This window comes from Petromyzon marinus, chromosome 27 (assembly GCF_048934315.1).
Source record: "Petromyzon marinus isolate PM22_M1 ecotype Great Lakes invasive population chromosome 27, UKy_Petmar_22M1.pri1.0, whole genome shotgun sequence".
Classification (NCBI taxonomy): Eukaryota; Metazoa; Chordata; class Hyperoartia; order Petromyzontiformes; family Petromyzontidae; genus Petromyzon; species Petromyzon marinus.
The window spans coordinates 1,436,535-1,461,102 of record NC_133693.1 but is presented as its reverse complement, the minus strand read 5'-3'; the positions used below and the strand labels follow the sequence as shown (position 1 = coordinate 1,461,102).

The 24,568-nt window shown below is 44.8% G+C and overlaps 1 protein-coding gene across 7 annotated transcripts in view; it reads left to right on the top strand.

Moving 5' to 3' along the window:
* Window positions 1–24,557, top strand: part of DNMBP (dynamin binding protein) — a 46,634-nt gene extending 22,077 nt beyond the window's left edge. For 6 of the 7 annotated variants that reach the window (XM_032961829.2, XM_076069997.1, XM_032961834.2 and 3 more), the window contains 15 exons: window positions 550–673; window positions 938–1,085; window positions 1,335–1,534; window positions 2,284–2,414; window positions 4,752–4,856; window positions 5,601–5,720; window positions 6,415–6,582; window positions 9,321–9,488; window positions 10,848–11,006; window positions 11,836–12,037; window positions 13,853–13,991; window positions 15,375–15,537; window positions 16,441–16,953; window positions 17,200–17,253; window positions 21,587–24,557. In XM_032961829.2, the coding sequence (XP_032817720.2) occupies window positions 550–673; window positions 938–1,085; window positions 1,335–1,534; window positions 2,284–2,414; window positions 4,752–4,856; window positions 5,601–5,720; window positions 6,415–6,582; window positions 9,321–9,488; window positions 10,848–11,006; window positions 11,836–12,037; window positions 13,853–13,991; window positions 15,375–15,537; window positions 16,441–16,953; window positions 17,200–17,253; window positions 21,587–21,772 (2,580 nt within the window). In that variant the 3' untranslated portion in view covers window positions 21,773–24,557. The remainder of the gene's footprint in view (window positions 1–549; window positions 674–937; window positions 1,086–1,334; window positions 1,535–2,283; window positions 2,415–4,751; window positions 4,857–5,600; window positions 5,721–6,414; window positions 6,583–9,320; window positions 9,489–10,847; window positions 11,007–11,835; window positions 12,038–13,852; window positions 13,992–15,374; window positions 15,538–16,440; window positions 16,954–17,199; window positions 17,254–21,586) is intronic. The other variant, XM_032961830.2, reaches the window with a different exon arrangement.
* Window positions 24,558–24,568: the final 11 nt, after the last annotated feature.

The window sequence follows — 24,568 nt, the reverse complement described above, 5'->3', positions numbered from 1 at the left end:
ATCTTAAGACACTACAGAAAATGGGCATTTTTTTTATAGAAAAAGACGTCGATTATTGGTGGAGGAAAAGTGTAAGGTTATGAGCCTTTGCTTGATTAGTGGTATTGGGTTGACAGCACAGATGGCTGGGGGAAAGAAGTTTTATACTGCTCAATTTTTATTTTTAACCAGGCGAAAAGTCAAGAGACCAGGATGATTCTCATTTGCAAGAGTGACTTGGAGCTAATTGATTGCATAATGAAGCTAATTGATTGCTAAATTTAAGCCCAATTGAGTTATTTTCAAGGCTATGGGTCAGGGTTTAATTTTACTTGGAGCTTTCCATGCTGAGCTCTGGAAAATATTTCCTCTCTCCATGCCTGCTGCTGGTGGGGGGGGGAGGGGGATGCAGAATCCTTGCACTGCAAATGGAGGGGCAGGACAACAGATGAGAATCAGCGATGAATGTAGACGTGTCATCATGGTGGTGCGATGTTGTCGCCTTGCCGATTGGACCGCGCCGCATGCCGTTGCCGACGTGGAAGACTGATGGAACGCTCTCTGTCCCAGGTGGCCAATCTGGATGTGGAGGGGCTGTTTGGGAACCTGGAGGCAGTGCTAGAAGTGAACGCCCGCTTCTACGAGTCGCTGCAGTCAGCCGTCCACATCGCCCGCCCCGACGACCAGAAGATCGGTACGTGGTAAACGCCGCATTGTCCATTGCCCTCTTCATTTATTAAACAAGCTGAAGGCAGAGAGTACAATTTTTGTTAGTGTGTTGACTTGATATGCATTGGGTATTTAATACATTTTGGTTTGCAGTTCCGTCGACACACAGCACCTCCGATAATTAGCACGGTTGGTTACGTACGGTGCGAAAGCAGTTCAGCATACATGCCAGCTACGTTATCTGCCGATGGCCGGGTATCTTACGGTGACGACGTCTTGTTGTCTCCAGGCGAGATCTTCCTCGCCTTCAAAAGCGAGCTTGAGGAGGTCTACAAGGTGTACTGCCGCAACCACGATGACGCGATCTCGCTCCTGGAGGCCAGCGAGAAGGATGAGGACATCAAGGCACAGATGGCAGTGTGTCTCAAAAATATGAGGTGACGTGTGTATGTTTTGGAAATGTTACGTGCTTTTAGCAGTGCGTTTATTCAAAACCCAAGCATGCAGTGATTCACACGCTCGGATTCAGTGTTGCTGAAATGCCATTTCCTGGCCAAGGTGTATCCAAAACCTACATCACCCAAACCAATACATCTTTTGTAAGCAACAGACATGATTGTTTGCATGCGAGAGGTTGGTGTGTTTACGTTGACATTTCTGATGGTTGATTTTTTTATTATAACCAGGGAAAGGTCCAACTACATTAACCTGGGGGCCCTGCTCATCAAGCCAGTGCAGAGGGTGATGCGCTACCCGCTGCTGCTGACCGAGCTCCTGGGAGCCACGCCACCGTCTCACCCTGATCAGCCGTCGCTGAGCAAAGCGCTCGTCGCCTTGCGACAGCTCAACCACAACATCAACGAGTTCAAGCGCCGGAAGGACCTGGGTTAGTCGTGTTTGCGTGACCACGTCCACAGGCGCCCGGCTCCAGCTCCTTTTGGATAGGGGGTCAGTAGAGCTGTGGTTGTGGGCCACCCTAACGGTGACATACTGCAACGGAGCGTGAACTTGGTTGGTGCCATTGGGACACTTGGTGCACTTCCCCAGTGCTGATCCTAGTCGGTCTCAACTGTTTTAGGGTCCCCCCCCAAAGATGATCAGATTTTTCTCCTTGGCTATGTGGATTTGTACGTATTCGTCGCTCTTCTTCTATCTGCACATGTGTCTCTGGGTTTGTGTCTATCTTTTTCATGTCTGCCTTTAAGGGTCCCACTTCCCCTGTCTGCACATGGTCTCCATGTAAGGCCATATTCACAGTCACGGCTAGGCTCTGGCATGACCCCTTAACACGGCTCATTTCAGGCTTGAGCCGCTCAGTTACTTTCAGATGACTGAGCCCATGGTTTGACTGAGGCTCAGCTCATGGAAATTCTTAGTATGGCTGAGACCTTGTCCAGAGCTGGCTCAAGTTAAGCATGGCTTTGAGCCATCTCACTTGAGCCAGAGGCAAGCCTGAGCTGTGAGCCGTGATGAAGAATACGGCCTTAGTGTGTGCATGGTGCTTGCCACGCGTCCCCCACACTGCACTGTGCTGTCAGAGATACTCCCGAGCACGTGGTTTCTTGACGTGGTGGTGAAACATCACCATTGCCTTTTTTAATTGTTATTTTCTGACGTTATTCAATTTCTCGGCAGTGGTCAAGTACAGAAAAGATGATGATTCTTCACTGATTGACAAGCTCTCCAAACTGAACATGCATTCCATTCTGAAGAAGTCGAGCCGCGTCAGTGGCCACCTCAAGCATCTGACAGGCATGGCCTCCCAGGTACAGTGGCGCCACCTGGTTAGCTGAGCTCATTTTCCCACTGCGGCACCTTTGTATGTGCAAACGATTTTGGACTGTTTTCGGTTGTGGCGCATTTTCGTTCGTAGGGCGACTTCCAGCGATATTAGGTTCATGATTGTGATTGTGGTTCCATGTGTCGGGTTGTGATACATTTATGCATGTAGTAGTTTTGTCTGTGTGTGTCTACGTGTGGTGTGTGGAGTGGTCGTGTGTTCAGCGCACTGAGCTTCGAACCCGGTGTCCAAAGTTTGATTCCCGTCACAGCCAACATCAGTGGCAAATATCTAAATGCTTTTAGGCCTCCTTTCCATCCAATCATCTTCAAATGAGTCACTGTTTACCGTGCGTAAATATTAGCTTGGGCAGACAAAGGCAGCCAGGTGTGCTACTGGCCACACCATACCACCCCATCCTGTGCTGTGCCAGTTTTTAATGAGCTCACTAATAACACTTACCCCTACAAGCCTGTGCAGGCAGTACAAGGGCTCGATCTCTCTTTGTTTGCCGATGACTAACTGCTTCTCTCTACAAAATGTAATATTCCATCTGTTTTGTTTAAAGAAATCACCTCTCCCTAAGAAATAAGTGTTATTTAAACAATGGTCAGCTAGTTTTGGAATATCTCTTGTTAAACTTGTCTTATTTACCTGCACATCGAGTAATAACAAAGGAAGGAGCAGCAATGGGCTCTGCTTTGTCTCCTGCTATACCGAATCTGTCCATGGAAAAGTTGAAGCAAGAGCACTTGCTACAAGTACACTAAATCCATCGTTTTGGTTAAGAAATGTAGATGACACTTTGATTGTCTGGCCACATAGTAAATATACACTCAATTAATTTCGAACTTATCTCAATTCGCAAAACCCGGCCATCCAGTTCACAATGGAAGTGGAGGTGAATAACACACTCCCATTCCTGAATATTTTTCTCAGATGTGGCCTAAATGGCAAAATAACACACAGCGTTTACCGAAAGGAAACGCACACTGATGCCTATCTGACGGCAGATTCCCATCATCACCCCCCACGGAAATCCTCTCTCATCAAGACACTCATACATTGGGATGAAACAGTGTCAGATGGTGATAGTCTGAGGAGCGAGATTAAACATGTTAAAGAAGCTCTACGATTAAATGGCTACAATAATACAAAAATTAACAGAGCATTGAAAGCCAAACCAAGATCGGAAATACGGCAGCAATACTGCTGAAAGTGATCGTGTTATTGAAACAATTAAAATACCATATTACGGGAGTAACTCACAAACTAGGTAGAGTTTTGGAAAAAAAATTAGAGTAAGATTTGGCACAGTACACAAAATTCAAAAACTAGTATCTTGTACTAGAAATGAATTGCCTAAGTTATCAACAGAAGGCGTGTTTTGGATTAATTACGTATGTGGCAGATGCTATTGGACAGACGGGACGGAACTTTAGCGTAAGACTAAACACCAAATAAACATTAAATACTCACAAAAACAACTGTTGGCAGTTGCAGAGCATGGTTTCCAACAAGGACACTCAATTGATTTTGCTAACTTTGAAGTGTTGTGTAAAAATAATTATTATTGGCCGGGACTTATTCGAGAATCTATTGAAATTGAGAGAAATACAAATGATTTTAACCGCTCTGACAGTTACAGGCTTAATTACAATAAATCCCCCCTCCTCCCCCTCTGATCTCTGCACCTGATGGGTTCACAGTGATGGCATCATCTTGCTCTATTTAAGACCGGAAGCAGCTGGATCGCTTCACTATTCTGGCAAATCGCCCGATGATGCTGGTTGATGTAATTACGAGCGAAACGTCGTCCTACTCAAATTGTAAATGTTGTGGATTTACTCTCCAACACACCGGTGGGCTGAAGTAGTAAATAATTGGTGCGTTTTTTACATGACAAACCTTACTGGTTGAGTTAAAATGCAGAAATTGTATTATTACTTTCCGGATCTTCTTCTGAATGTGTGGATGGTGAACTTCTTTCGCACTGCATCTAGCCAACCGTGCTAATCGGAGGTGCATTTGTTGCAGTTTAAAGGCAAACTTCATGGTAACTAATTGGTAAATTTGGTTGAGAATTGTTCTTCAACTTACTGGTTAGGACTCTTGAGACATTAAGGTTTGGTACGTTTTACGCTTGTACATGGGACATTGTAGTTTGTTTGGCAATGTCGGATGATGGATGGTTTCACGACAATTGACCAGCTCATTACGCGGCCAAATCCAAGAATCAATGACGAATCGTAATGCTTGCTGTGAACCAACGATGTGTTGTGTAATTGTATTGTGGTGTTTGTGTGTGCGTGGTGGGTGTTAGATCCGGGACGAGGCATTTGAGGAGGAGGAGCGAGGCTTCCGTGGCCTCGAGCGCGCTGTCAAGTCCTTCCTGCGCAGCCTCTCTCTCTACACCCAGCAGCTGCGGGTACAAACGGGACACGTGCCACCCAGGCACAGCTCTGCTCGCTCACCATCTCGCACTGATTCATGGAATAATTCCCGTCTTGCTCGGTGTAATTAATATGGCCGTTGATCTGTATATTTTTTTAAACATAAAAAATGAAAGATGTTATTATGTCTGCTTGGTGCACAATATGAAAAAGTATGTGTTGTGAGTGTAATTATAATTGCTGTGCCCATTTTAGCGGTATGGTTTAAGATAATAACATATCTCTATATGAAGTACATACTCCTGCAGATGTTTATAATAGTAAGGCTGTGCTGTGTGGTGACCAGCATAGGGCAGTTCAGTTATATATATATAATACTATTGTTGTAATATAATTCTATGCTTCCAAATCTGTGCTTAACACCTTTACCAGCCTACACTGACCAGCGTGGTGGTGACGTTTAATCAAATAGCCCCCATGGCCTGCACGGCACCGGGAGGCTCTCATACAGCACTGGATTGACAAAAGAGCTTTAAGTCTACAATATGTACGTATGTGGTTCATCATAGTTATATGATGTCACGTCCATGCTTCATTGTTGTCAAGTGATTTAAACAGTTATTTTTCAATGCTGTTTCAGCGAATGATGCGGTGGGATTAGTAGTGACGGTCGGCTGTACGTCGAGAGGGGGAGGGATATTTGTTGTGGCTCTGTCACCACTTGCTCTGTCACGTGAATCGCACGGTGTCCGCTCTGCCGTGTGCCGTTCCCCGCTCAGGAAGCTCTGGCTGCCGAGCTTCAGTGCTCCTCCAGCTTCTCGGCACTTCACGCCAAACCCGACGCCGATCGCTACCAACACACGTGCCGGCACATCGCCACCGAGTCCTTCCCTCAGTTTGTACGCAGTACACGTAGGTCGGATTGACAATCACTGTACCGAATCACCTGGCAATGGCATATTCTAAATAAAGGTGACTGAACTAGAAGTGCCTGGGTAGCTCAGATGTCCAAGTACTGAGCCGAGCTGGCACTGGTGAGTTAATGTGTTCAAATCCGGCCAGCCACCTGTGTTCAAACTGGGCTCTTAAGTGGAGTGATGGTCTCAACCCCCACCCCCCAATGACTGTGCATTAAACGATAATTAAATTTGGTTGTGCACTAATTTTTGTTTACTAAATTCCAGCTGTGAGTATTACAAATATCGGTTTCGCTGTCATGTGACAGACATTACTCTGCAGCAGGGTGGGTGGGAAAGTGCTGCCCCCCACCGTGTGGACCACACAGTGTCACTGGATGAGATATCAGAGTAGCTCTCTGATATCTGCTTCTTTGGGCCATTCTCTTAAATGGAGAGTCGCACAGTGCTGTGAGAGATCCAAATGGATCCTTCGTCCTCATGACCTGACACCAACAGCACAATCGCGAAAAAATTATGGGAAAATGCAAATATAGAAAACAAAAACTCAACCGTGGTGAAGCATACTCACTCGGACAGTCATCATCAATTTGACCCTCCGCTTTCATCTGTAGTTGCCACTGGAACGCTAACGACGTGACCCGTCATGCTTTCTCACTTCGCGTGACGCTTCCAGAAGGATCGCGTGGACCGGCTGGTGATCTCCCCTCTGTCCGCCCTGCTGGCCTCCTTTGCGGGGCCGCACAAGCTCGTGCAGAAGCGTTACGACAAGCTGCTGGACTACAGCGCACGCCGCGAAGCAAGCGAGCGCAACCGGGACCGGCCCGAGTCGGAGGAGCTGCAGGTATTGCTCCAGCCGGAGTGCGTCTGCGCTATGCTTCATCATCTCGTGCAACGCTTTCCAACTCTGGTCGAAAGCATTTATGCATTAGCTTCATCCATCTGTAACGGCAGGGGGGGGGGGGGAACGATATAACTAGCATAAATACGATACATTATAAACATAACTATTTAGGACTTCCCCCTCGAACACCAGCCATATTGATCAAAGGGTTGCCCGAATCTTGGGAGACATGTTGCAGAACAACACATTATTTACAAATATGAATTCTTTTTTGCCCAGACAGCCAGCATCGGCTTCCCTACTAATAATTACACACTCCCAAGAGTAAGTATGTTGAAAAGCATTGCATAATATATGCGTATGCATAATTATACTGAACTTGTGATTTTTTTAGAGAGTGTTTGCTTTTAAGTTTGTGATTAATGAACATTGTTTGTTTCCTGTTATGTAAACACAGCTGTAATTTATCAAAATTAAGTGCAGAAACAAATATAATTATAAGGGTTGACTTTTTTGGCCAGTGTTGATTTACGGTTATTTTTGTAAAATGCCATAGTTATGTAATTAAGATAATGCAACTGTACCTCTGGCACTCAAAATGGAGGATGCAATATTGACAAATAAACTGAATACATTAATCAGTAACATTGTGTCCTTTAAAGGAAAAATATATAGATGACATTTTGGGCAATATATAAAGAGGCCAGTAAGAGTGAATACGAGTTGGAGACAACAATTGACTCATGGACATGATAAATTGACATTTTATAAACATTTTCTGATGACCAATTTTGAAATGGTCATATGAATAGCTCGCTGAAAGTAACTATTGAGGAGCAGATACAGTGAGGGAAAAATGTATTTAATCCCCTGCTGATTTTGTATGTTTGCCCACTGACAAATAAATGATCAGTCTATAATTTTAATGGTAGGTTTATTTGAACAGTGAGAAACAGAATAACAACAACAAAAATCCAGAAAAATGCATGTCAAAAATGTTATAAATTGATTTGCATTTTAATGAGGGAAATAAGTATTTGACCCCTCTGCAAAATATGACTTAGTACTTGGTGGCAAAACCCTTGTTGGTAATCACAGAGGTCAGACGTTTCTTGTAGTTGGCCACCAGGTTTGCACACATCTCAGGAGGGATTTTGTCCCACTCCTCTTTGCAGATCTTCTCCAAGTCATTAAGGTTTCGAGGCTGACGTTTGGCAACTCGAACCTTCAGCTCCCTCCACAGATTTTCTATGGGATTAAGGTCTGGAGACTGGCTAGGCCAATTCAGGACCTTTATGTGCTTCTTCTTGAGCCACTCCTTTGTTGCCTTGGCCGTGTGTTTTGGGTCATTGTCATGCTGGAATACCCATCCACGACCCATTTTCAATGCCCTGGCTGAGGGAAGGAGGTTCTCACCCAAGATTTGACGGTACATGGCCCCGTCCATCGTCCCTTTGATGCGGTAAAGTTGTCCTGTCCCCTTAGCAGAAAAAACACCCCTAAAGCATAATGTTTCCACCTCCATGTTTGACGGTGGGGATGGTGTTCTTGGGGTCATAGGCAGCATTTCTCCTCCTCCAAACACGGCGAGTTGAGTTGATGCCAAAGAGCTCCATTTTGGTCTCATCTAACCACAACACTTTCACCCAGTTGTCCTCTGAATCATTCAGATGTTCATTGGCAAACTTCAGATGGGCATGTTTATGTGCTTTCTTGAGCAGGGGGACCTTGCGGGCGCTGCAGGATTTCCGTCCTTCACTGCATAGTGTGTTACCAATTGTTTTCTTGGTGACTATGGTCCCAGCTGCTTTGAGATCATTGATAAGATCCTCCCGTGTAGTTCTGGGCTGATTCCTCATCGTTCTCATGATCATTGCAACTCCACGAGGTGAGAACTTGCATGGAGCCCCAGGCCGAGGGACATTGACAGTTTTTTGGAGTTTCTTCCATTTGCGAATAATCGCACCAACTGTTGTCACCTTCTCACCAAGCTGCTTGACAATGGTCTTGTAGCCCATTTCAGCCTTGTGTAGGTCTACAATCTTGTCCCTGACATCCTTGGAGAGCTCTTTGGTCTTGGCCATGGTGGAGAGTTTGGAATCTGATTGATTGCTTCTGTGGACAGGTGCCTTTTATACAGGTAACAAGCTGAGATTAGGAGCACTCCCTTTAAGAGTGTGCTCCTAATCTCAGCTGTATACCTGTATAAAAGACACCTGGGAGCCAGAAATCTTTCTGATTGAGAGGGGGTCAAATACTTATTTCCCTCATTAAAATGCAAATCAATTTATAACATTTTTGACATGCGTTTTTCTGGATTTTGTTGTTATTCTGTCTCTCACTGTTCAAATAAACCTACCATTAAAATTATAGACTGATCATTTCTTTGTCAGTGGGCAAACGTACAAAATCAGCAGGGGATCAAATACTTTTTTCCCTCACTGTACACTTCCATCAAAAGTATTACAAAATACACAAACTTATATTAAAAGTACATTTTTGAAAGTATTGCTGGCACAATGCATCGTGGGAAGGTTTGTTTTTTTGAGGACAAGGTTCAATCCCCCTAGTAGTGCATTCCTGGGCCCATTTAACATTTCAACAATATAAATGTAACTGACCTACATTGCTGAGGCAGAGAAGCGTGAGAAATAAAATTGTGGAGTACAACTATGAAACTAAAATAAATCAAATTAAACTAATAAATTATTGGATCGCCAACTCCCTCCCCGCTGCAGGCCACCCAGAAGGACTACGTTGCCCTCAATGCCCAGCTGTTGGAGGAGCTGCCCTTGCTGAGAGCAGGAGGGCAGGCTCTGCTAGGAGCTGCAGCGCGCAACCTCGTGGCAGTGCACCGCGACCTCGTCCTCGCCATCCTCCAGCAGCTGCAGCCCCTTGATGTACAGGTGTGCCACTTGGTGCCGTGCCCCGTGTCTCCGTGCCCCATGTCTGCGTGTGCCCACGTCCCATGACCTGTGCCCTTTTTCTCCATGCCTCGTGTCTCCCTGCCCCATAGCTCGTGCCCCCCGTGCCTTACCCAGCAAGATGCATACCCAGGACCGTGTCGTCATATTGTCCTTTCGTACACAATCTCATTGTGCGTTTCCTTGGACTGTGATGAGGAAAAGCATTATGCACTGGAAAAGATCAGAGTTCTACACACCATTTTTTTCTCTCCTGAATTAGTGTTTTTATACCGTTTTTGATTTGTTTGCATCCCCAGTGCTCCCCGCACATGAGACATTTGTGTCACTGGGCCCGGATGTAGATGTACAGACTGATAGTCAATCCACTGCTGGATGAGGACCTGCCCGCAGCGTGCGGGTCAAGGCCTTCGCTCTACCCTCAGTGCGTTTTAGTGAAGGCGGGGAGCATAGGAGTCGAACGTAACAAAGGATGTATCCAGCGCTGCTCTGCTGCCCAAAACCAAGCCCTGTAAGCCCCATGACAGCGCGTTTGTGCATGACGGTGACCTCTCCAAGCGCTGTCCAGGCTCAAAGTCTGACGGGATGGGGGCGCATTCCGGATGAGTTGATCGCACGTGCATCTGCGCATAACGGTGGTGAAACTTAATCTACATTGAGGGTTGGAGTTATTATGTAAACAGCAGTGCATTGTATTATAAAAATAGTTTCTATTGAAGTCCCATTTTGCAAACAGCTCGAGGAAGAATTAACAACTTGTACAGTACATCGGGCTTTGTTTCCGAGGCTCGCTGCACAGGAAGCATTGTATTAAAAAGCAAATGGACAATGGCAAACGGGCAAACGGACACAGCGGCACTGTCATCTTGCGTTAAACATTACAATTGCTGTAAGCGCATCGATGACGGGTTCCATTGCCAGCCACCGCCAACATCAGTTGTGGGTGATATCTGAAACTGGTGCTGGGCCTCCCCTAGGTTTACTCAGCCTTAATAAACGGTGATTAAAAACATTCTTAATAAAAAGAGCACTGCTATATAGAGCACTTCTGCAATTGTTGGCATCAGCTCACCGCCTGGCCGCTGCCTTCCAGCTTGTCTGTGGTTCTTCGGCGATTTTTAACACTCAATATGCATCAATGACTACACTACATAAAATAATGAAACATGAATATACATATTACTATTACTATGTCAACATCAGCACAGGGGAGATGAAGGCAGCCGAGCGTGGTGCTAGACACACTGCAGCTCATTGTGCACGGTGCCGGCCTTCATAGCCGCTCGCGAACAGCACCGTTAAAGGGTACGCCGGGGGGGGGTGTCTCTGCGTCTGTTGCAGGCGGAGCAGCAGGGTGCATTTGGTGCGCGGCACGTGCACGCACTCACTGAGCTGCAGCGCTTCAGCTTCATGTGCGACCAGCCAGACAGTTTGCGCCGTGGGCTTGACGGACGGCGCAGCATGGACCGGCGCGCTGCCTCCAGGCTCTCCGGCATCCTGGTAGAACCCGGTCCCCGGAACCCACTCGCCACGTCACCCGACGGCACCCGCTATAATGTGGCCGGTGTTCAATTATCCTTATCGCTCTTCTGTCACTACTGCCATGAACACCGTTAGCTTGACTCGTCGATTCCTCCACCCGTGTCTACCAGACTGACTGTTTCATTTCATCGATACTGTGGCCAACCGGCACCACACTGCAGGCCACAACAACACACTCGCACACTCAACCACCACACTGCAGGTCAAAACACTATGCTTTCTGCTTCACTCCCTACCACGATCTCTGTTCCCAAACTCTTATGATAACCTTGCTTAATTCAAGAAACGTGTGAACAACTCTTATCTATTTCAACTGTGTTCGTGATGTTTGTTGCTGGCCATTTGACATTTTGGGCCTTTGGTCCTGTGCTCAGCAACTGTGTTAAAAGCAATCTAATCAGCATTGCCATTCTCTTATTTAAACTTCTAAAACAGTCGAACATTTAGTCAAAGTCTCTTTGTTATTCATCTTCATAGAGAGGGGCGTGAAATGAATGTCCCCCAATTATTAACAGGTCAGCCAATTATTTATATTGGTAAATATTTTTCTATAAAGTACAGCCAATTATCATTGCACACTGCACTCTCTAATGTCTTGACTATCTTATCTTAGACTGACTCTTCACTTTGTCTCAGCATATTCCTGGTTTGGTCGGAGGTCATCGCCACGCTTGGTGATTTCCGTTCACTCATAATCATTAGTGGCTGAAAAATAGTGCTCCTGAATTGACTGGCATTTCCGTGACTAAATGTGTGAACAAAATCACCACCGGGGTGCCCTGTGCAGGCAACGAGCGGCAGCACGCAGACGGACTCGGGCCGCTCGCAGCTGCTGGCGCGCTTCCCGCCCGATCGCCTCTTTGTTCTCGATCGCAAAGTGAACGTGGCGCAGGATCTGGACCTGGCGCTGAGCGAAGGCGAGCTCGTCGCCGTCATCAAGCAGCAGGATCCCATGGGCAGCCATCGCCGCTGGTTCGTCAGCAACGGGGGTACGTGCGCGCCCGCACACCCGGATGTTTTACCAGCACGCATGTGAGAGTGCCGCAGCCAGCCGTACTGGTTTGTCGGCCTCGGGGGTACCCATATTGCTCGGACCAATCGCGCAATCCAATCGGCACGTATAGTCAGCAAAGGACTATTGCGCCAGCCGTGGGTGACCTCTTATGACCGGGTGGGCAAAGGCACTGGCGGAGCCAGTTGGGGGGTGGGGTGGCACGTGCCCCCCCAATGATCCGATCGAAATCCCTAATTACGATCGGATCAATGGCGTTTATTAGTAATAAATCGTCATTTTGCGACCCCCACTGCCACTGTGTAGCATATTATTACGTGCCAGGGACTCTATGAGATGATAGGATAATAGTCTGAGTCCATAATTGGCAATAAATAACGGCAAAGCAGTTATAAGTGACTCACAGAATTGTGAGCAGTTGCGTATACAGTACACGACTTCCCTGAAGGCAAACACCTTCAGCGAGCGCGATGCCGATCACACAACGCGGTTCGAATTCGACCCTCGATCGATGGCCACGCCATCGCCGCGCACACATCTAATAAAAAGCAAGGGACAAGTCCTTACTTACTAACAACTATCGTTTTTCATTGCTGGAAGGGTTGCCCCCTCTACCTGAAAATCCTGGCTCCGCCATTGAGCAAAGGCTGCTGCCGTTCCGGTGTCCTGGGTAATTTGTCCGATCCGTGCATTGCAGGGGCACCCGCGGGGATGTCGCCATTCTTGTGTAGGTCGGGATCCACGTTCACCGTCATCCACCAGCCAACTGTACAACACCCCCTGACATTTTCACCAGCACACATGCAGATTTTGCTGCCAGCCAATGCAAAGCTGATTGGTCAGCAGTTGTTCATGAGAAGGAACATTTTGTGTCCACTGTACTCATTGCCCAGTAACATCATCTTTGAAACTTGACAAGATATATAAAAACTTAACATTAAACTGTGAAATGACTCATTGGTTTTTTTGTTTAGGCCACCTCATGATCTGGCCAAATGTATTCTTGAAACCCTCCACCACCCGACATAAGCAAATAAATAAAATCGACACTTGTGTAAGCGTTTAACGACGCGCCTCGCCTATTATAAATTATTCGGCTCACTCACCGGTAAGTTTAAACACAATTCTCACAATTTTCCAATACTTTAAAATGTTTCTGATCTTCATACGACATGATCAGCGATGGGAGAATGTGGCCGGACTCCCAAACAACACCCGGCCAATTCACCTACACGTGAAGATGCACCCAAGGCGCCAGCACACCTGCATGGCCAGCACCTGTATCAGTACACTTGAGGGCGTGCATTTGACCTGTCTGTTTTTTATTGAAATGTTATTCCTTTTCAGTATTATTATTTGGCACATAAACATGATCCGTTACCCCCCACGGCTCTTTAATGAATTGTTGCGATATGGGGTCATGGTTCGAGTAATACAAATATTTTATATATTTGTCTTTTCACCATTGCATTTGTATTGATTCTGGGTTTTTTGTCTCCTTTTGTGCGGTTTTGTTAACACCATTAGCATAAACATTGGCGTGAGCAATGCGTGGATTCTCAGTGAAAAACTCAATTTTAATGCAAGAAACGATGCATACATAGTAACATGCCTAGCATTTATCCACAGATGAATTCACAATTATACTTGTACCATGTGGCTGGTGGGAAAGCATAAGGTCAAGATATACAACGAAATAAAATCTGTGAATCAGTCTGTATGACATGTTTATTGTAGACAAATTAATGGTTCGTTCCCTATTCTTTTCCTTCCACTCATTGGCAATACAAAGTGGCACAAGGGTTTGTGTACAGCTCCTTCCTGCGGCCCTACAGCCCACGCACCAGCCAATCGGCTACCTCTGTGAGCAGCCAATCTTCGGCCGAGTCTGTGCCAGCGCGATCCCCACACTCCTCGCCCATCCTTACCAGGTAAGTTCAACACTCGAGTTGTTGTTATTGTTGTCATCCTGTGACTTCCCGCTGCATGGCAATGGCCTACATTTTCTTCCATCCCTTCCTTTTCCCAGCTGCTCCTGTCCAGTCACGCCTTGGAAACCCTGCGATGTTATTTAGCTGCTGCCATCTCCTCTTGCTTCTCTTCTCGTCTCTCGGTCTCCACCCCATCGTTGGTTTTGTCTCTCATCTCATCCGTTGTTCTCATGACGCTGCCTGCCCATGTCTACTCGATTTATTTTACTTGTAATTTTTACCTATAATAAATAATGTACCTATCTTCTTAACGTGCTCCTAACTTGCTCTGCACACTGGTAATTATGTTAAACCTTGCACTATATTCACTTGGCATTATACATCTATGCACATACACGACTGTTATTAGACCGTGACGTTCACGGTGATCCATTTGTAGATATCCCTCCAGAAATAAATCGTAAGAAATTAGACAAAACAGTATTTTATTTCAAAGAGACTACACATCTACCAATTTTCAATACATGTATTACATCTTTTAACTCTGTCCTGTGTACTGTCGCATCACACCACTTCACTATCCCTGTAGAGTTTTTGACATTCTATTTTATTGTATGGCTTTTTTCATAATTATAATCTTTATTTGTCCTTGAGGAGTCCGATGAGCTATGAAGCTATTTTTCATATGTCCAGGAGGGGTGGGTCAGCTAGTTACAAGAACAAACAGTACAATTTACAATATCTCGATTGGCGTTTACCACGCCGTATATGAAACTTGGGGTTGGAGACTTGGAGTGGTGGTGCAGTGGTTAGCGAGTTCGATCGCAGCCACGGCTAATATCAGTGGTGAAGTTATATGAGAACCAGTCTGCCATCCCTCCACTTCAACGAACCTCAATGACCAACGTACTTAAGTGTTGTAAAAAAAAACACCTCTGACCACGGCATGAGGAAGCATTCATCCATTGGTGGATTGAGAATGGCCAAAGTGCATTTAATTTTTGTTTATAATACTTAACACATGCATTGAAATTATTTTGATTATTTTGCTTCTATTAATTTCCAATTGATAAGCCACTTTGTTTCGCTATCATTTGTGGCCAGGTCGCTTCTGAAAAAGTAAGGTAACACCTCAGTGGGCTTTGCCTGGTAGGATGGGGATGATTTCGTTTCTAATTTGTATAGTTTTAGTGATTTGTTTACCTTTTCTGTACTTGCACTACTATCGTGCGTTTGTACTGTTTGTTGTTGTAACGTTCTTACCCGTGCCCCTACTGGACGTCTGTGAAAAAGAGCTCGACAACAAAAAGGATTCCTTTCAGTATAAATAACGAGTCTGATTCCGAATGTAATTATCCAAACCGGTACCGCCGTTGGGTGCAGGCAGAACAGCAGCTCTTCCACCCAGAGTAGCGGCTCCTCGGCGTGGAGTGGCCAGCCCCCGGAGCACGCCTCGCCGCTCCTAAGCCGACAGAACAGCGACACCTCCTGCCAGCTGAGCGTCGGCACAGCTCGCATGAGTGCAACCTTCCTCAAAAAACCTCAGGTGTGCGTGGGCGATAGACGTGCAAAGGAGACTCTTACCCGTTTGAAAATGCGAAGGGGTTCTTTGGTGGTGCCGGGCGAGAGGCGACCCTGTTGAAGTGACCCCAGAAGTGATTTTGTGTTGTGATCTTTCTCGGCCTACAAGATATGGCTCTGAAGAAGCATTATTACCAAAGTGTTACCATTATACAGGTGGGCCCCCAAGTCAGGACACAGAGTTATATTTATTTTAACAAATCACGTCGGGTTATTTCATTTATTTTCACAAATATTTCACATTAATTCCATTAACATTCATGAAAACATTAATTCTCGTTTTAAATTAATTTAGGACTTTAAAGATTACAGGTTGAAGATTCGTCAATTATGTTTTGTCTCAATTCATTCGTGGTTCTTGATCGAGTTTTGTAAATGACGGATTTGAGGTGACCCCACAGGAAGAATAAAAATAGATGGCAATAATGGTAATATTAACTTAAAGAATAAACAATAGAAATGTTTTAATGTCAGTGTTAAAATAAATTAAATAACCCTATTTGTCCTAAGTTTTGGGCCACCCCGTATATTGTTCACCCAGCAGTATAAATGTGTACACCACAGTTAGTCTTTTGGAGTGTTGCGTGTTATGGGGTGAAGTGTGGGTACTCGTTGGTCAGGATGGAAGAGTAGGCCAAATGTCCTCTAAACAGCCTCTCTAGAGCTCCCTTGAGTGATGGTCCTCCCATTACCAATGGCATGAGCAAGTAATTGCAGGTCTGCACTTTAGCCTTTTTCACGTTCTGTTATCCATCTCCCATGATCGGCCTAATGACAAGGTCGTTAGATCACTGTGTTGGCAAGCGTAATGTAATGTCTAATGATAAGGCAGTGTTACTGTTGATTGTGCTGTGTTTATCCACTGCAGAGCCACGTAGCGAGTGGCGATCAGACTGCAGACAGCACGTCGCTGCAGAGGAATGGCAGTGGCCGAGGCAGCATTAGAAACCAAGGCGGCACAAGCCATCAAGCTGCAAGCACGGACTGCGCTACCAGTCGCACGGTGGAGCGGCTGGTCTCCCTGGAAGAAGATCGTACGATGTCCCAGCCGCCCCATTTTGCCCACACCATGGTCACACTGGACAGCCAATGTGAGGGCACACCCCCTCGCCAGGGCCCGTGCAGACATGGAGGCGGCCAGGGCAGCAGCTCGCACGGGGGGCCCAGGCCAAGTGGGGAGAGCAGCTGGGCGACCGTCGACCAGGACGCTACGCTGCAAGCCAGGAGGAAGTCCGTGTCCGGCTGGTCTGAGCGGCAGACGTCGCTGGACGTGACGAGGATGGCGCACGGCGCCGGTGCGGAGGAGGCGACAATTCCCATCCGTTCCCAGAGTCTGCAGGACGAACGGTGGGACTGCTCCACCCACAAGGAAGGCCAACAGGTAAAGATCCCAGTTGGGATGGCTCTGTCGCCAATTTGGCGCGCGTAAAACGTTCCACAATGGCGCTCTAAGTGTATTGACTAATTGCGGTTTTGTTTGTTTTTACGCGGAGAGTTCTGCGACAATTAGCACGTGTAATCCGCGGAGCGGTGGGTTTGGTCGAACGCTCGGATGCCCGCCGCGTGTGAATGTGGAGTGGCTGATGCACATCGGTGTTATTTTTCGTGTCGCGTTATCCCGGTCCAGGCTGCTCGCCACGCACCCAGGACTAAACCTGGTGTGAGGAGGAAAGGAAAAGATGTGAGTTTGTCTCCAGTTGCCTTAGCACCGACCTTTATGCCCGCTTGTCCTTATTGGTGGAGCACAAGATGAATAAAGTGACTGAGACTTGTGTACCTATATAAATGTATAAAAAAAATAAAACTTCCACCAACGTTTTGCTATCTGGCCTGAGGAACTGTCACCTTCCGAGGTGCTTGGGACAAGTCTGTAATAACGGCTCTGTTGCTACATGGCACACTGAAAGAGACTTGCACATTGACGTGCCTTGGTTGTACTAACAGAACATCCTTTATGAATTAATATTTAATGTGTGAAGAATATAAGTTGATGTGGCTTCATTCTCCTAACAGCAAATTATTTCCTTACTCTCACCATGATAGTAAAATACTGTGCTGACCCTAACATTGTATTTTGTATTAATGCAAAGGTGTTTAACTGCTATGGGCTTGAAGGCTGGGTGCGATGTGCTTTTTCCCACCAAGACGCCACCAGTACATGTAACGCTACACAGGCAGTCTGCATGATGGCAGAGAAATCCGATATATGGAAAGTGCCATGGAAATATAAAATTAAAACCTGGCGCACATATTGAATGGAATTTAACCCATCTGGGCAGACGATTTAGCTGCCTGCGACACTGAATCCGTGAAAATTGGTTGCCTGTCATTTCGTTGACAATCTGGCATTATATTCTTAGTTTTTTCGGTAAAGTCACGTTGAAGAGAAACAACAAAATAACAAAATATATATAAAACAATAAAAAATTCTCACGACGTTTCGACCATAACTCAAACGGTCATCATCAGGTGTGTCGGTTTGCATAAATTTATTTTGAAAACGGCATATTTATTTATATATATAAAAATAACGTTTGCGTCACGCGCAACGATGGCAGTTTGCCAGGACTAGTCCATCTATTTTTTGAAAAGAGGAGGGGGGAGACGAAATTTGTTTTTATGTATGCTGTCTGAAAGGCACTGTAAGCGTGAACAATCAATCAAGAACTGAAATGATTTATCAAATCTTTCCAATGATTGCTAAGATAGAATCCATCTTCTCGGTTGAAATTGTCTCTGTGTTTGTATATGTGGATAGCCTCATGAACGAATCTCTCATGGAAGCCAGATGGCTTACAAAGAACCTCCGTCTTGGAAAAGTCAATGGCATGTGAGCCTACTGAATTAGAACAATGATCTGCTACGGCCGAGGTGTTGGTCCTACCGTGTTTAAGGTCTGCTTTATGTTCACGAATGCGGTCCGAGATATGGCGTTTGGTTTCTCCAATGTAACTACTACCACAGAGGCAACTTAGTTTGTAGACACCAGGGTATTGTATGTCCGGAATCACATCTTTTACAGACGGAACCAGATCACGGATTTTATGTAATGTGTTGAAACGGACCTGGATCTTGTGTTTATTCAAGATTTTGGAGATCTTTTTTGTGATCCCAGCAATGTAGGGTAAAGTGATGGTTTTGAAAGGCTCCTCAAGAGGGTTCTTCTTCATGGTTTGAGTGATAGCTTTGCGGATTGTATAGTCGGAGTAACCATTAGCCCTAAGAGCTTGGTGTACGTGCTTGAGTTCACTGCTTATGTGTTCCTGGTCGGATATGCATTGGGCTCTATGATACAGAGTCTTGATGAGAGAATTCTTCTGTGATGGATGGTGGTGGGAATCCGGTTTCAGATAAGCATCCGTATGGGTAGCTTTCCTGTAGACAGAGTGGCTCATTGAACCATCAGGTCTCTTTTTAATTAGGACATCCAAAAAAGGTATCTTGCCATCTATTTCGACTTCCATGGTAAATCTGATGGCTGGGTGTATGGAATTGATGTGGTCGAAGAATTTGTCTAGAGCAGGCCGGCCATGTGGCCAGATGACAAAAGTGTCATCCACGTACCTCTTCCATAAGGTTGGGCGCAGAGTGGCAGTCTGGATGGCGTCAGTCTCAAATTTCTCCATGAAAATGTTAGCTATAACTGGAGAAAGGGGGGAGCCCATTGGGGTGCCCTCAGTTTGTTTGTAGAAAGTTCCATTCCAAGTGAAGTATGTATTGGTTAAACAGTGTCTCACCAGGGGGGGTACCTCAGTGTTTAGTCCTTGATGAACCAAGTCTTCAATGATTGCAATGGTGTCAGGTACAGGAACCTTGGTGAATAAGGAAACTACATCAAAACTGCTAACATTTTCATGGAGAAATTTGAGACTGACGCCATCCAGACTGCCACTCTGCGCCCAACCTTATGGAAGAGGTACGTGGATGACACTTTTGTCATCTGGCCACATGGCCGGCCTGCTCTAGACAAATTCTTCGACCACATCAATTCCATACACCCAGCCATCAGATTTACCATGGAAGTCGAAATAGATGGCAAGATACCTTTTTTGGATGTCCTAATTAAAAAGAGACCTGATGGTTCAATGAGCCACTCTGTCTACAGGAAAGCTACCCATACGGATGCTTATCTGAAACCGGATTCCCACCACCATCCATCACAGAAGAATTCTCTCATCAAGACTCTGTATCATAGAGCCCAATGCATATCCGACCAGGAACACATAAGCAGTGAACTCAAGCACGTACACCAAGCTCTTAGGGCTAATGGTTACTCCGACTATACAATCCGCAAAGCTATCACTCAAACCATGAAGAAGAACCCTCTTGAGGAGCCTTTCAAAACCATCACTTTACCCTACATTGCTGGGATCACAAAAAAGATCTCCAAAATCTTGAATAAACACAAGATCCAGGTCCGTTTCAACACATTACATAAAATCCGTGATCTGGTTCCGTCTGTAAAAGATGTGATTCCGGACATACAATACCCTGGTGTCTACAAACTAAGTTGCCTCTGTGGTAGTAGTTACATTGGAGAAACCAAACGCCATATCTCGGACCGCATTCGTGAACATAAAGCAGACCTTAAACACGGTAGGACCAACACCTCGGCCGTAGCAGATCATTGTTCTAATTCAGTAGGCTCACATGCCATTGACTTTTCCAAGACGGAGGTTCTTTGTAAGCCATCTGGCTTCCATGAGAGATTCGTTCATGAGGCTATCCACATATACAAACACAGAGACAATTTCAACCGAGAAGATGGATTCTATCTTAGCAATCATTGGAAAGATTTGATAAATCATTTCAGTTCTTGATTGATTGTTCACGCTTACAGTGCCTTTCAGACAGCATACATAAAAACAAATTTCGTCTCCCCCCTCCTCTTTTCAAAAAATAGATGGACTAGTCCTGGCAAACTGCCATCGTTGCGCGTGACGCAAACGTTATTTTTATATATATAAATAAATATGCCGTTTTCAAAATAAATTTATGCAAACCGACACACCTGATGATGACCGTTTGAGTTATGGTCGAAACGTCGTGAGAATTTTTTATTGTTTTATATATATTTTGTTATTTTGTTGTTTCTCTTCAACGTGACTTTACCGAAAAAACTAAGAATATGAATTACTGCAGTCACGAAAGCTTTAAATCAAAATTTAATCTGGCATTATGTTAAGTGCTTTTCATATGTATCCTATTTGATGCATCCCCTGGTGAATTTTGTTCACTCTTTCCGAGAACTACTTTGCATTGCTGCATGCTTGTGTTTGCGCAACATGTACATGCATGGGCGAGGGGCTGCACGGTCACCCCTCTGGCAGCGTCACATTATTTAAATGGGGGGGGGACACGCAAAACTCGGGGAGGGGGGGGGGGTGCATGCCACAGTCAATGTTTTAAACAAATGTTCGGCACTGCTTTTGTCTGTCATGCAATTCTGCTCGCGCTCTCCGTGTATGCGAGGAAAAGCTGCGATTCCCATCGGTTAACGCTTTCACAACCACAAAATGGGACTCTTTTTTGGAGTATCAAAGTATATGAAAAAATAAGATTCGGTTTGAACATCTTAACACCTGTTTTATTGGCAGAAAGGGTAAAACCTATTCTTATTTTTGTCATATTATTTCACAGCCGTTGCGGCGATGCCCTCTCGTAGTCGGTCCTGATATTTCACGTCACTGTTGGTTTTGTGGGCCACACAAACACACGCGATACATATGCTGCCATCTCGTGGCAATATCTGGAAAATAAATATTGCACGAGGATCAGGGTCAAACCGACCCAAGTTTACAGAATACATTTTAAAAGTATTTGGCTGTAAGATGCCATAAAGTTGAAAAACACATGGCTGTGAAAAGGTGAAATCACTAATAATTTAGAAGTGGGGCTGGGCCTTTAGCAGCAGGAGCTTCAGCCCCCTCCAGCCAACCTGGAAAGCTATAGGGAAGTTCTTTTGTGGCACGTGACTGACTGCGGCGTATGTGACGGACCGCGCTCTCCCGCAGGTCTATTACGCCGTGTACGCGTTCGAAGCGCGCGGAGCGGAAGAGATGTCTCTGCGAACCAGGCAGCGAGTGCGCATCGTGCAGTTCCGTGACGCCGCTGGGAACCAGGACTGGTGGCTGGTGGAGAGCGAGGGCCGGCAGGGTTACGTACCGGCCACCTACATCGCCAAGATGGAATACACGTGACCCCATCGTTGCCCCCTTCTCCAACCGTGGTGCTGCCAGTCGTTGCCCTTCGTTGAATTGGTCAAGCTGGTGGGGAATGTGACCTGCGAGAACCCCCACCTGTTTAGGAATGACCTTTAGCATTGTTCATGATATATGTGAGGATCATGCCACGATAACTGGGATATAGGCTACATGTGGATTGTTTTGAATCCGTTCCTCGTAGGCAGTTAAGTAGGAAGCTGGAAATTCTGTTTGCACTCGAGCTTTTTTGTCATTAACTGGAAAATTGTGCGCAGATATTCGTCGGGTTTTTTGCAATTAGTGCATTTAATATTCTCATTTGCACCATCTTGAAAGAGAGATATGTAAAATAAAAATTAAGAGTATGCAGTAATGTTTTTTTGGGATTTGCTGATTTTCATTAGCTTGCCATTCCTTAGATGCTTCCTCTTGTCCAGGAAAACTGTGTTAGATATTCATACTCATAGATGTGAATGGGCATTGTTATATCAAGGGTTCACAGAAAACAAAAATCTGTAGTATTTTGTTTATATACATATGAACATTTATCTTCGAAGGACTTTTAAATTTGCCTCATTTACAATGAAGAAAATCAAACTTCGCATTTGTGCTAAATTGATCAACTTCATCATTCTTACCCGCCTTTGCAGTGGCTTAAATATGAAGTTGCCCACTAAGGCATTTTGCATAAAACAAATGTACTGACTGGCAATATATACTTGAATTATAGTGCTACATAGGATTATTTAATCTTAAAACACATTTTTGTTCCTGGAACTTTTTGTCTAAATATTTCTGTATAAAAGACAACAGCAACTACATACCCCAGACGTCACATTCTGCCCTTGTACAGAAGCAGGAACTCTAACACGCTAGACGGTTGTGCAGCTTGTGCTTTGTTATGGTGTTTGGAGCAAAAACCAAAATTGTACTTTTTTTCCAAGGTGCAATGCAGTAGCAGAGACCAGAACAACACATGGCTCGTTATGCAGAAACTACACAACTATGTAAATTAAATAACTGTACATTTTTAAAACCATAGCAGTCTATTTTCATATGAAAAATTAAGTGTAATTACTGGTGTCGTGTTGCTCTCGCTCCAAACGTTAGGCACCTTAGCAGGGTGGTGGAGCAAGGTGATGGTGTCCTTCAATGTGTTTGTCTGATGCGAGGTGATGGTGTATGTCTTAAATGTATTTGTCTGATGCGAGGTGATGGTGTACGTCTTCAATGTGTTTGTCTGATGCGAGGTGATGGTGTATGTCTTCAATGTGTTTGTCTGATGCGATGTGATGGTGTATGTCTTCAATGTGTTTGTCTGATGCGAGGTGATGGTGTATGTCTTCAATGTGTTTGTCTGATGCGAGGTGATGGTGTATGTCTTCAATGTGTTTGTCTGATGCGAGGTGATGGTGTATGTCTTCAATGTGTTTGTCTGATGCGAGGTGATGGTGTATGTCTTCAATGTGTTTGTCTGATGCGAGGTGATGGTGTATGTCTTCAATGTGTTTGTCTGATGCGAGGTGATGGTGTATGTCTTCAATGTGTTTGTCTGATGCGAGGTGATGGTGTATGTCTTCAATGTGTTTGTCTGATGCGAGGTGATGGTGTATGTCTTAAATGTATTTGTCTGATGCGAGGTGATGGTGTATGTCTTCAATGTGTTTGTCTGATGCGAGGTGATGGTGTATGTCTTCAATGTGTTTGTCTGATGCGAGGTGATGGTGTATGTATTCAATGTGTTTGTCTGATGCGAGGTGATGGTGTATGTCTTCAATGTGTTTGTCTGATGCGAGGTGATGGTGTATGTCTTCAATGTGTTTATCTGATGCGAGGTGATGGTGTATGTCTTCAATGTGTTTGTCTGATGCGAGTTGTTAGCTGTGACACTGGAGCTGAGCTAAGCTGAACTAGAACTATTGGTTAAGTGACTTTCAGAATAGGCGCAGTCACCATCTGCTCTCACCCATTTATTGTATTGTTACTTAATTGGACAACATTAAATAGTCTTGATTTGAAGCTTTGGTGATTGCAGGAATCCACTCTTTTTTGTTCTTTTGGTGAAGTCACATAGGTAGGTAGAAAAATAAAATATATCACAAGCAGTTGACCTGGAACTGCTGAACCCTGGATTATTTTTTCGTGATATATTATTTTTTTCGATTTAAAGCTTTCGTGACTGCAGGGATTCATATTCTTGATTCTTTCGGTAAAGTCACGTAGAAGATAAATAAAATAATACAAATAAAAACAGAAACGTCGTGAGAATTTTATTATTTTTGTATTATTTCCCTTCTACGTGACTTTACTGAAATAACCAAGAATATATTATTTTGTTTTATTTTATTTTTCTACCGTGACTTTACCGAAAGAACCAGAGTATTATATAGTGTCCCTACAAAAACGGTTATGTAAAGAGATAATTAAATTTGGACAACTGAATTTTTGTACTTATGTAGATATTTTTTTTCAGACATTGGTGATGAAAACATGTACATAAAGTTACAATGGGGTTTTATGCCAAACAGCAAGCTTGCCAGTTGTTGCCTCAAAGCTACAGCTTGCCGATTATGAAGTTAGAAAAATCAATTCCCCAGCTTTATATAATTTAACATTTGGTACTTGTCCCTACATTTTGAGCAGTGATAGATTGCACATCTACAGCCACTTATTAAAAGTACTGTAATTTCATCTTTGAATTACTTAACCCATCTAGTCTCTCAAAGCATGATGTGAAGTTTTATTTTGAGAAACCATTGACAATAAAGTAATGATAAATCAACCAACCACACC